The 13,438-nt window shown below is 40.4% G+C and overlaps 1 protein-coding gene across 1 annotated transcript; it reads right to left on the bottom strand.

Annotated features, from left to right (window-relative positions):
• Positions 1–448: 448 nt before the first annotated feature.
• On the bottom strand, positions 449–6,611 carry LOC135512466 (lysophosphatidylserine lipase ABHD12-like). Its single transcript, XM_064934516.1, has 13 exons — positions 6,399–6,611; positions 4,138–4,265; positions 3,941–4,046; positions 3,628–3,747; positions 3,515–3,545; positions 3,391–3,436; positions 2,935–3,064; positions 2,160–2,197; positions 1,917–1,996; positions 1,736–1,818; positions 1,420–1,498; positions 1,108–1,232; positions 449–990 (listed from the first exon to the last, which is right to left on the bottom strand). The coding sequence occupies exons 1-13, from the start codon at positions 6,521–6,523 to the stop codon at positions 963–965; spliced, it is 1,119 nt and encodes a 372-aa protein (XP_064790588.1). The 5' UTR covers positions 6,524–6,611; the 3' UTR covers positions 449–962.
• Between the last annotated feature and the right edge of the window lie 6,827 nt (positions 6,612–13,438).

Below are 13,438 nucleotides of genomic sequence, written 5' to 3'. Positions count from 1 at the left end.
CAAGAAACTGAAGATCTTGTACAACGCTGTGTACTACTCCCTTCACAGAACAGCGCAAACTGGCCCTAACCAGAATAGAAAGAGGAGTGTGTGGCCCCGGTGCACAACTGAGCAAGAGGACAAGTACATTAGAATGTCTAGTTTGAGAAACATACGCCTCACGAGTCCTCAACTGGCAGCTTCATTAAATAGTACCCGCAAAACACCAGTCTCAATGTCAACAGTGAAGAGGTGACTTGGGGATGCTTTCAAAAACAAGGACATTTCTAAATGACCCCAAACTTTTGAACGGTAGTGTATCTACTAGGATTTCTAGGTACATCTCATTACATCATCATAAAATACAGTATGTATCACTTCCACTGTAGTGATTTGTCTCTTTTAGTCTTTATCTCAGACGTACTAGTAACCAGTCATGTAAACATCCAACAAGAACATGTACGATTCATGGACGTTGATCACGTTTTATTTGTAATGTAATACTTGCCAAGAAGAAAAGCTTTTACATCAGTAACTTTTCTGTAATCACTACTAAGAATTCACCTAAGATTGAACACTTTAACACTTTAAACATTGATTAATAATAATTTTTCACATTTAGAATTCATAGAAAGGAAACCAATGCATTGCCTCCATCTCAAAAGTTCTGTAATTTGCACATAGACTAAGACTATAGCTAGATAATAATGCATTGGACATCTCAGTAAGTGCTAAACCCAGAGCTGAACCTCATAGATTCTCTCTTTTTTTTCTCAGTCTTTTCAGCTAAGTAAGTGCTTTACATTACTGGCAATGTAACTTCTATCTGATATTAGATCAATGATTGGACCATGTGATTGAAGTCCAACCTACTTATTTGCCATAAGGTAAAGAGACATGCAAACTGTGCATCTAGGTTTTGCAGTTCTCTAGATATGTTGAAACAGTTGATGTCCAAAGGTTCTTCTGCATAGGTCACTGGATTAGGGGGGCAATGAATGTACAAATTCCCTGTAACGATATGGATGACAAAAGGTGTACATTTTATAGTTAGAATAAACATTGATATAGAATCGGAATTGCCTTTTTTTTCAAATTGCAATTGAAGAATTGACAGGATTTCCTCACCCAATAATGTTGGGCATGTGAGGGTCTTTGTACAATCCATTGTGAAGGTACCCAAGGGATCTGGCGAACGGTACCATTTTAACTCGATTCTCTGAGTTTTGGGCACTCTGTGCAATTTCATACAGCTTGATAGGAACACAACAAAGGACGAGAGGTGGAAACTTCCTTTTAACTGTATATCATGTTTCCAGGACCCCTTCTTGCTATTGTCATTCAAACCATACATATAATATCACAAATGTTGCCTGTGATAAAATAGACAGATGAAAACAGATAAATTATTGTTAGTTACAGTAAAAGTATAAGCCACACCTGCTGAGCCATGTGGATAGGCACTACGTGGTCATCCTCTGCATGAAGTATTAGAAGAGGACTCCTCATCCTCTTCAAGCTGTAGAGACATGGTGAAACATCACTTTCATGAACAATCAACCTCAAACTCTCAGAACAATTCCTGAAACACATTTTGGTTGCAGTGGGTGTAGCAGTTATTTTGATTCGATTTGTTACCGCATATTGCAAACCTGTATTATGATATCAAAATAAAGGATGACAAGTACAGTGAAAAGTTGCATGAACCAAAACAAATTTACAACAAAATGTTTTAGTCTAAATCAAAAATACTTACTTTTCGTCATTAGGGAAGATTATATTGTGTTCTGCCATTGTGTCTAGGAAAAAGTACTCAAAACCTGGGAACTTCCAATAAAACTGAAGACAAAATGCAGTTTAGTACATTAATGAATACAAAATCATGGCGTTTAAAGATGTACTGTATCGCTATGGACAGGAGGGTATGTGAATCTTACCCAGCCAAACGGATCATGAGCCCCCTTCTGTCGAATGTTGGTGTATGCTCCCTCAATGATCACACCATCAACAACAATCCCTGATAAAAGCAAAAATATTCTAAGCATGTAAATATATCAAGTCAGCTTCCATAATGAGTCACACAAGAAACTTTCATGAAATGAATGTCATTATGCCGATCATGTGTATTGTACTTTAACCAGAGGGTATAAAATACGAAATTTGAATGGATTCAGGCCTACCGTGTTCCATTAGTTTGACTGCAGTATTAGTGGCCACTCTGTACAAAGATGAGGGGGGAAACTACATTTTACTGCTCATGTCTTATACTCTATCAGAGTAACTGTCAAAATGTTCTGTCATTATTTCTAATCATTGATTTGAGTATTTCAATCATAACCATTAGTGAGGGTAGATTAAGTAGAAGTAGTGATAGTGACAGATCCTCTAACTTAAACTCACAACATAAATATCACAAATACTGTATTGTGTATGAGGGGAACAAGCAACAAATGAAACAAGTAAGTGTTGAATCAAACTTTAAACATAGTCCAGTCTCTTGAATGAACCATGCTTACTTTTAAACATAATCATAATTTAAATAATGAGATACCTACCAGTGGAATGACATACACATCTCTCTGGAATGTAAGACAAAGGCATTACAGGGAAAGTTTAAGTTAATCCAGGTAAATTTAATAAAGGTAATATAGTGTCTGCTTATGCAGACGCAGTATTAGTTTTGATTTCCTTTGCTTTTATGAAATTTGCCTTACACTTCAATTACATTACATCTGAGATGTGCATTTTATTTGACTGTTAGGCTCTTCATGATTTTAATCGTGGTCATATTATTAACTGTTATTTGTTTTGAATTGAAATCGGAGCATTGTTCATTTAAGAGACCGCTGTGTATAGTTTGAGTAAAAGCAGAATTGTGTGCAACTATGCATTGACATAAGTTATCATTTCCACTCGCTTTTCTCTACAGACTGAACCATCCACCTGGTCACTCACCCAGTGCCAAGGGAGTGTCCCCATAATACCACCAGACTGCTCCCACTGCGGGCTTTTACCCACTGGTACAGGTAGAGGGTGTCAGTGGTTATACCAACTTCAGTGGGCTCTCCGGTGGAGTCCCCAAAACCTGTCAGAGTTTCTTATATCAATGGCTGTACAGTATGCAAACATACTAGACTACGTATAGTCCTATCACATCATGTCTGTGCCTGAGGTAAACTTGATGCAGTTGTATACTGATTTGTAAATTACCACAAGGGGGCAGTCAGAAGCAAAACAACCCCAGAGGGTAAGGTGAACTTTACTACAGTATTTGGAATTGGGGGCTGGTTATCAGTCTCTTTACAGCAAGGTGAAATAACACACCACAAAATGAGGCTAATGTCAGGTGGTCAAGAATATGTGTAGTGACATGTTTCAACCGTCTAGTAGAATAATTAAATTTTAACCAACCTCTGTAGTCCAAAGCCAAAACATGGTAATCCATTGCACTCAGTAGCTGTAGACAAAGGCCAATTACCAGTTTATCATTTACACCATGATGAATCAACGTTTGTTGTGGTTGTCAGTCACTTACATGTATTACTCCCACACGGTGACTTGCTGCCCTGTTTGAAATAATGTGGACTTTTAGATTCAAAGTGAGAACATTTGAAATATTATTGTGTAGCAATCCATTGTTCTTGCTACCTTGTGCCTCCATTGCCATGGAGATAAATGATGATCGGATTTCCAGCTCCCAAAGAATCTTGGTACCATTCCAAGTCCTTTCCCTGTGCCTCTTTCCACTGACTTTCAGGGACTGTGTGCCTTGAAGATATTGTACAGTGACAACACTTGTAAGGGACTGTATACTGACTTTGATGTATAAAGTTCAATGCAGTCTTTTATAAATCTACACTGTCCAGTGGCAGTGAATGTACTTCAGATGTAAGGTAGGTAGGCTACATTAAACGTAACTCACAATGTAGCCTGGAGAAAGGGTTTATGTGAGCCTACTCACCATACGCCCAATGAGATCCCTTGTTCGGATGTAAGGTACATGTTCATTGTGTGGTTAAGAGACAGGTCGGCTGGCTGGCTATGGTCGACGAAGAATGGGACCCTGACTAAAAACAAGGTGAGAATATATACTAATTACTCTGAGTTATTATTCCTAATTTGTCCAGTATTTTGGATAATGCTCATGATTACACTCACCTCTGTGAGAATAAACCAGGTGTTTTATGATGTCAGGAAACAGTGGCATCATGAAAGGCACCGAAACATAAATGACACATACAGCCAGGAGACCTCTTTTGAACCACCACAACAAACGGGGGCTAGGTCTGAGACAGAGAGAAAGACAGAGGGAGAGAGATCTATTTCACTTGCTTTGGCAATGTTAACATATGTTTCTCATGCCAATAAAGCCCTTAAATAAACATTTTTAAATTGAATTGAGAGAGAAATTGGATCATTACTTCCCAAAACTCGAGAAAAAAGCATAAACATTACAATGACAACTGGTTCATGATGTCAGCTGACCTTACTGGATATTACCATTGAAGTGCATGTTACGCCAATAATACAGTTGAAGTCGGAAGTTTACATACACCTTAGCCAAATACATGTACACTCAGTTTTTCACAAATTCTGACATTTAATCCTAGTAAGAGTGCTCTGTCTTAGGTCAGTTCGGATCACCACTTTATTTTAAGAATGTGAAATGTCAGAATAATAGTAGAGAGTGATTTATTTCAGCTTTAATTTCTTTCATCACATTCCCAGAGGGTCAGAAGTTTACATACGCTCAAATAGTATTTGATAGCATTGCCTTTAAATTGTTTACATTTGGTCAAATGTTTCGGGTAGCCTTCCACAAGCTTCCCACAATAAGTTGGGTGAATTTGGGCCCATTCCTCCTGACTGAGCTGGTGTAACTGAGTCAGGATTGTAGGCTTCCTTGCTTGCACACACTTTTTCAGTTCTGCTCACACATTTTCTATAGGATTGAGGTCAGGGCTTTGTGATGGCCACTCCAATACCTTGACTTTGTTGTCCCACAACTTTGGAAGTATGCTTGGGGTCATTGTCCATTTGGAAGACCCATTTGCAACCAAGCTTTAACTTCCTGACTGATGTCTTGAGATGTTGCTTCAATATATCCACATCATTTTCCATCCTCATGATGCTATGTATTTTGTGAAGTGCACCAGTCCCTCCTGCAGCAAAGCACCCCCACAACATGATGCTGCCACCCGCGTGCTTCACGGTTGGGATGGTGTTCTTCTGCTTGCAAGCCGCCTCCTTTTCCTCCAAACATAACGATGGTCATTATGGCCAAACAGTTCCATTTTTGTTTTATCAGACCAGAGGACAGTTCTCCAAAAGTATGATCTTTGTCCCCATGTGCAGTTGCAAACTGTAGTCTGGCTTTTTTATGGCGGTTTTGGAGCAGTGGCGTCTTCCTTGCTGAGCAGCCTTTCAGGTTTTTTTTAACCTTTTATTTAACTAGGCAAGTCAGTTAAGAACAAATTCTTATTTTCAATGACGGCCTAGGAACAGTGGGTTAACTGTCTGTTCAGGGGCAGAAAGACAGATTTGTACCTTGTCAGCTCGGGGATTTGGACTTACAACCTTTCTGGTTATTAGTCCAACGCTCTAACCACTAGGCTACCCTGCCACCCCAAGATTATGTCGATATTGGGCTTGGTTTTACTGTGGATATAGACACTTTAGTACCTGTTTCCTCCAGCATCTTCACAAGGTCGTTTGCTGTTGTTCTGGGATTGATTTGCACTTTTTGCACCAAAGTACGTTCATCTCTTAGAGACAGAACGTGTCTCCTTCCTGAGCGGTGTGTGTTTATACTGGCATACTATTGTTTGTACAGATGAACGTGGTACCTTCACGCGTTTGGAAATTGCTCTCAAGGATGAACAAGACTTTTCTGAGCTCTTGGCTGATTTCTTTTGATTTTCTCATGATGTCAAGCAATGAGGCACTGAGGTTTTTAAGGTAGACCTTGAAATACATCCACAGGTACACCTCCAATTGACTCAAATGATGTCAATTAGCTTATCAGAAGCTTCTAAAGCCATGACATCATTTTCTGGAATTTTCCAAGCTGTTTAAAGGCATGGTCAACTTAGTGTATGTTAACTTCTGAACCACTGGAATTGTGATACAGTGAGTTATGAGTGAAATAATCTGTCTGTAAACATTTGTTGGAAAAATGACCTGTGTCATGCACAAAGTAGATGTCCTAACCGACTTGCCAAAACTATAGTTTGTTAACAAGACATTTGGCGATTGGTTGAGAAATGAGTTTAAATGACTCCAACCTAAGTGTATGTAAACTTCCAACGTCAACTGTAGGTCTATTTACTAGTCTAGACTCATTGATTCTAGTCTCGACTAGACGAGACGGGATGATCATTTTAAGCAGTGCTAGTGTGAGGCACAGCCTACCAACTCACCTCGGCTGCGCACTCAATGACACCTTAGTTTTATTTCCATCAGACTTCTGCTCCTCGGAATCATGGTCACCGGTCCTCTTCCTCATCCTGAGACGTTTACTAACCGAGCCACCAGTCCTCTGCATCTGTAATACAGTCGTTATGTTCTGATCTAGATTGACATTCAGGCTATGTTACTAACTACTTTATGGCCAACCCTTTGTACTTTTTTTTGTCTACCGCTGAGGCTCTATGGGTGAAAGTCCAGCAGTCCCACACTGTTGATAAGGAAATTAGGGAGGAGTTATGTGGGTTTAAGGTAACCTAGAGTTACCTGTGTATGTACAGTCAGATGAATTGCAAAGTCCCTCTTTGCCATGCAAATGAACTGAATCCCCCAAAAACATTTCCACTGCATTTCAGCCCTGCCACAAAAGGACCAGCTGACATCATATCAGTGATTCTCTCGTTAACACAGGTATGAGTGTTGACGAGGACAAGGCTGGAGATCATGCTGTCATGCTGATTGAGTTCGAATAACAGACTGGAAGCTTCAAAAGGAGGGTGGTGCTTGGAATCATTGTTCTTCCTCTGTCAACCATGGTTACCTAAAAGGAAACACGTGCCGTCATCATTGTTTTGCACAAAAAGGGCTTCACAAGCAAGGATATTGCTGCCAGTAAGATTGCACCTAAATCAACATTTATCGGATCATCAAGAACTTCAAGGAGAGCCGTTCAATTGTTGTGAAGAAGGCTTCAGGGTGCCCAAGAATGTCCAGCAAGCACCAGGACTGTCTCCTAAAGTTGATTCAGCTGCGGGATTGGGGCACCACCAGTACAGAGCTTGCTCAGGAATGGCAGCAGGCAGGTGTGAGTGCATCTGAGGCAAAGACTTTTGGAGGATGGCCTGGTGTCAAGAAGGGGAAGCCTTGTGTCCCTGAACACAAGCCTTCCCCAGTGCATGGGCCACAAAAGTCAGGAAGCAGTCTTTTCCATCGGGTAACAACACAGTGTATTGACAGTGAGTGACACACAATAACATACATGTTGGATGTAGACAGTTAAAGTTAAAACAACCATAAGTAGGCCCTTAATCAGAATTTACTATACTGCATTAAATAATTACTATCTTCTGCATACAAACAAACCTCTGAGCTTGACTGACAGGTTCTCTCCAGCGCAGTCTAAGGATGTTTATAAAAGCCAATTAAACTGCCAATAATCAGACAAGTATCATGGCAAAGTTTAGAGCTTGTCAGTGAAGTATAACCAATGTTTTCCCCCCCATATAAACATGTATCATTCTTGTATCATATCTACATACGTATCGGGTCCTCTTGAAAAGGAAAGATAACCCCCCAGTGGATATTTAGTGTTTAGAATGTATTTTATGTTTTAACATCAGTTGCGCAAAAAAAAAACTGTTACATGACATTCCTTGTGTAAGAGCCCACCAACACCATGCTAATCTGTGGAAAAAAACTACAAGCAAAAATTAGCCTTGCATGGCAACATGTTGTAAAAACTGTTCTGTTGATATTATCCTACCATGATGGTTAACAGTTATGCCACTGATATGACAGTAATATCACTAGCTAGCTATTACTTTTGGTTGGGCAAACTAAACAACAAAAAAATGGAGATGCATGCCAGCAAAGCCACTACACAACACTAAATAATAATTGCACTTAATTGCACTGTAACAGTGACAAAAGGTGCCTACAAACTGTTAGAGCCTACATAAAGCTGTCCCAACAGCAGAGCTTTCTTTTCAGCTCCATGGAGTGAATCCTTACCACCGCTACACCTGGCTATCAGCGGAGCCTTGTCTGGCAGCAAAACAGTTCAGCCTCCTTTACTGCTTAAACAAACACAGCTGATATATTTTTTTTATATTTTTTTATATGGCTGACTTGCTTAAACAAATGTGGTTTCTAATGACAATTGAGATGTACAAACTATGGTATAAGGGAACAATGAGCGGATCAGAGGCAATCCACAATGTTGATTAAGACATTAATGAGCGAGCTAGGATGGACGTAGTCAATATAACAATTTGTTCAGAACTTTTGAAATGTACAGTGACAGAATTCAGAACATGGGCCATTCTTATAGTATTCTCTCTGTACACCAAGTCAGAACCGTAGGATAAAAAAGAGGGCATATAAGCAGACAAGAAAAGCACATACATTCAACGATTCAATTTCTCTAAAACAGCATATAGGCTACATGTGCACCACTAAGTCAGAACAGTAGGCTAAGTTATGAGGGGGAAAGAGACAAAATTGTTATGGTGAGAGGAACACTAACAGTTTACTACACAACATACACTTAGTATTACTTTCTACGCTACTGTATACATATCTCCCTGGCATATTACATAATTTATGCAGCAGCAGCATACAATAAATTTTTCTAGTTTGTTGTGCTATGCACATTTGAATAGGAAGGTGGCGCGGCAGTCATCAAAGTCTGGAATTCTCTGGATTTATGGTGCTCTCAAGACAACTGGGAACTCGGAAAAAAACAAGTTTTAATCATGAGGTCATGGATCTTCAGGTCAGAGCTCTAGAAAGAGGCCCGAATTCCCGACTTGGAATTTTCTTGCCCATTGTGTCTTGCGATTAAATGTTTATCCTTTTAAGCTTGGGAAAATTTCTCTTCATATGACAAAGATTGAAAAGGATTTGCCAGTAGATTGTTGACTTGATTCATGATGATTTTTAAAGTTTGATGTTGACATGATCAGTCCAATCAAAGCTACTGTAGATATGGGGCCTCCCGAGTGGCGCAGCAGTCTAATACACTGCATTGCTAATTTGCGGCGTCACTACAGCCAGGGGTTTGATCCCAGGCTGTGTCACAACTGGCCGTGACAGAGTCCCATAGGATGCCGCACAAGTGGCCCAACGTCGTCCGGGTTTGGCCGGAGGTGCTTTACTTGGCTCATTGTGCTCTAGCAACTCCTTGTGGTGGACCGGGTGCATGCAGGGAAGGTGTTGCTAATGTTTTGTACACTCAGTGTATAATGTTGGGTTTAGGCCTATGTCTATGATTTACTACTACCGTAACCAGTTTTTTTTTACTACTACCGTAACTTTTTTATGCCAGTAAAAGTACATGTCGGATATAAAAATATCATGACATTTTCCAAATGTCCACAAAACAAAATATGCTAGACAAGGTACTGTAGGGTGTTTTTGTGTGGGTGGTAACGCTTTTATCCACAAATATTGATATAACATCATCATATCTAAGTAAACTTGAAGTGATGTGATGACATGTTGTCTGGTACCACTATGACTCGTTGGAAACCATGCAGTTTATTAGGCTACAGATGAAATAAGTTAGGAACTTCACAGGATGGTGAAAGTGCAAGGTGATGCTCCTTTCCAACAAATATTGAGGGTCTAATGTTGTATTCAAAACAACTGGGAACTCTGGAAAAAAACAAGGTCAAATCATGACATCAGTGATCTTCACGTAGGAAAGTCAGAGCTCTAGAAAGATGCCAGAGTTTCCGACTTGAATTTCGAGTTGGGTGACCATTCAGAACTATTTTTCCCAGTCGGAACTAGTTTTTTTGCAAGTTCCCAGTTGTCTTAAAAGCACTGAAGTCGGAAGTATCCCAGTTTTCTTGAACGCAACATTTTTCTGGTGACATGATCATCACTGCTTGGCTGGCAATTCTTTTTATTTCTTCAATCTCTCTCTTTAGTCCATATAGGCTATACGTGCACTCTATCCAACAGTGCGCAGATGTAGCCTATATGCGCTCTGTTGGCTAGAGTTTAAAATGCGATGGAAACTAATGTAAATTGCATTGTCTATTCAGGTACATGGGAACTTAACCTCAAAATGTATTTTATGTGCACTACGTCATCACTCCCTTACAAAAATGTACCACGGTACTACTATGGTATTTTCATTCATACAATGCTACTAATATGGTACTTTCACTTACAGTGCATTCGGAAAGTATTCAGACCACTTCCCCTTTTCCACGTTTTGTTACGTTACAGCCTTACTCTAAAATTGATTAAATAAATGTTTTCCCCAATCTATACACAATACCCTATAATGACAAAGTGAAAATATGTTTTTAGAATTTTTTGCAAATGTATGAAAAATAAAGAACATAAATATCTTATTTATGTAAGTATTCAGACCATTTGCTATAAGACTCGAAATTGAGCTCAGGTGCATCCTGTTTCCATTGATCATCTTTGAGATGTGTCTACAACTTGATTGGAATTGTCTGTAGAGCTCCGAGACAGGACTGTGTCGAGGCACAGATCTGGGGAAGGGTACTAAAACATGTCTGCAGCATTGAAGTTCCACAAGAACACAGTGGCCTCCATCATTCTTTAATGGAAGAAGTTTGGAACCACCAAGACTTTTCCTAGACCTGGCAGCCCAGGCCAAACTGAGCAATTGGGGAAGAAAGGCCTTGGTCAGGAAGGTGGCCAAGAACCCGATGGTCACTCTGACAGAGCTCCAGAGTTCCTCTGTGGAGATGGGAGAACCTTACAGAAGGACAACCATGTCTGCAGCACTCCACCAATGAGGCCTTCATGGTAGAGTGGCCAGATGGAAGCCACACTTCAGAAACAAGATTCGCTGGTCGGATGAAACCAAGATTGAACTCTCTGGCCTGAATGCCAAGCGTTACGTCTGAAGGAAACCCTACGGTGGAGTATGGGGGTGGCAGTATCATGCTGTGGGGATGTTTTTCAGCGACAGTGACTGGGAGACTAGTCAGGATCAAGGGAAAGATGAACATTGATGAATCCTTGATGAAAACCTGCTCCAGAGAACTCAGGACCTCAGACTGGGGCAAAGGTTCACCTTCCAACAAGACAACGACCCTAAGCACACAGCCAAGGCAATGTAGGAGTGGCTTCGGGACAAGTCTCTGAATGTCCTTGCGTGGCCCACCCAGAGCCCGGACTTGAACCCGATTGAACACCTTTGGAGAGAACCTGAAAATAACTGTGCAGCGACACTCCCCATCCAACCTGACAGAGCTTGAGAGGATCTGCAGAGAAGAATGGGAGAAACTCCCCAAATACAGGTCTACCAAGCTTGTACCATCATACCCAAGAAGACTCAAAGCTGTAATCGATGCCAAAGGTGCTTCAACAAAGTACTGAGTAAAGGTTCAGAATATTTTTAGTTTTTATTAATTTGCTAAAATGTCTAAACCTGTTTTTGCTTTGTCATTATGGGGTATTGTGTGTAGATTGATGAGGAAATAAACAATTTAATCCATTTTAGAATAAGGCTGTGGCGTAATAAAGTGTGGAAAAAGTGAAGAGGTCTGAATACTTTCCGAATGCACTGTACGTCCTGAATTACCATGGTATAGATAGATGTGGATCATGGAAATACCATGGTTTTTAACCTGCATTATACATTCTACCATAGTAATGCAGAATTATGATAAATGCTGCAAATAATTATCATATAGTTGTCACGCCCTGACCTTAGATATCTCTGTTTTTCTATATATTTTGGTTAGGTCAGGGTGTGACTTAGGGTGGGTACTCTAGTTTTATGTATGTCTAGGGGGTTTTGTATATCTATGTTGGCTTGATATGGTTCCCAATCAGAGACAGCTGTTTATCGTTGTCTCTGATTGGGGATCATATTTAGGTAGCCCTTTTTCCCCTTTCCCTCCTTTTCCCCACTTTCTGTTGTGGGATCTTGACTATGTGTAGTTGCCTGTCAGTGTTACGGCTTTCTAGGTGTGAAGGAGAGTTGGACCAAAATGCAGCGTGTAGATTGCGATCCATGTTTAATAAACAAACGTAAAACACGAATCAATTACAAACACTACAAAACAAAGAACGTAACGAAAACCGAAACAGCCTATACTGGTGTATGTAAACACAGAACAAGGACATCAGGACACTAAGGACAATCACCCACGAAACACTCAAAGAATATGGCTGCCTAAATATGGTTCCCAATCAGAGACAACGATAAACACCTGCCTCTGATTGAGAACCACTTCAGACAGCCATAGACTTAACTAGAACACCCCACTAAGCTACAATCCCAATACAAACACACCACATACAAAAACCCATGCCACACCCTGGCCTGACCAAATAAATGAAGACAAACACAAAATACTTCGACCAGGGCGTGACAGTCAGCACTATTATGTATAGCTTCACGTTTTGTTTGTTCTTTATTGTTTTGTTTAGTGAGTTTCAGGTTATTAAAATATGTGGAACTCTACACACGCTGCGTCTTGGTCTCATTCATACGACAAACGTGACAATAGTACCATCTTTATTAATTGTGCGTTACCATAGCACAATCGCAGAATCATGTATTCAATAAATGAACCCCACAAGGTCAAAAGAGGTTGGTTGGTTTTATATTGATGAATTTCTACACCAGTATGGGCAAATTTCTGATGAAGTCAGGCTACTATTGTTGATCTTAGATAGTCTGTAAAATCAAAGAAAAGGGAAATAGTTGATGTGAAAAATGGGTAATACTTTCTGTATTAATTGTACCATTTTTTTTCTCATGTTTGGGTTCCCGGTCTTGCCATCCTAAAATGTGGGAGATTGTAAGATTCACTACATCACCAAAAGTAGCTGGACACCCCTTCAAATTAGTGGATTCGGCTATTTCAGCCACACCCGTTGCTGACAGGTGTATAAAATCGAGCACACAGCCATGCAATCTCCATAGAAACATTGGCAGTAGTATGGCCTTACTGAAGAGTTCAGTGACCTTCAACGTGGCACCTTCATAGGATGCCGCCTTTCCAACAAGTCAGTTCGTCAAATTTCTGCCCTGCTAGGGCTGCCCAGGTCAACTGTAACTGTTGTTATTGTGAAGTTGAAACGTATAGGAGTAACAACGGCTCAGCCCTGAAGTGGTAAGCCACACAAGCTCACAGAACGGGACCGCCGAGTGCTGAAGCGTGTAAAAATGGTCTGTCCTCGGTTGCAACACTCACTGCAGAGTTTCAAACTGCCTCTGGAAACAAAGTCAGCCCAATATTTGGGTGTCCATGGCCGAGCAGCTGCACACAAG

This window comes from Oncorhynchus masou, chromosome 24 (genome assembly GCF_036934945.1).
Source record: "Oncorhynchus masou masou isolate Uvic2021 chromosome 24, UVic_Omas_1.1, whole genome shotgun sequence".
Classification (NCBI taxonomy): Eukaryota; Metazoa; Chordata; class Actinopteri; order Salmoniformes; family Salmonidae; genus Oncorhynchus; species Oncorhynchus masou.
This window is presented reverse-complemented; position numbering and strand designations above follow the sequence as displayed.

Excerpts from the sequence above, each read along its gene's own strand:
- LOC135512466 (XM_064934516.1), bottom strand. The coding sequence starts at position 6,523 with ATGCAGAGGACTGGTGGCTCGGTTAGTAAACGTCTCAGGATGAGGAAG. Across the intron at positions 4,266-6,398 it reads TCATTGAGTGCGCAGCCGAG|ACCTAGCCCCCGTTTGTTGT; the intron begins GTGAGTTGGTAG and ends TCTCTGTCTCAG. Across the intron at positions 991-1,107 it reads CACATGCCCAACATTATTGG|GGAATTTGTACATTCATTGC; the intron begins GTGAGGAAATCC and ends ATATCGTTACAG.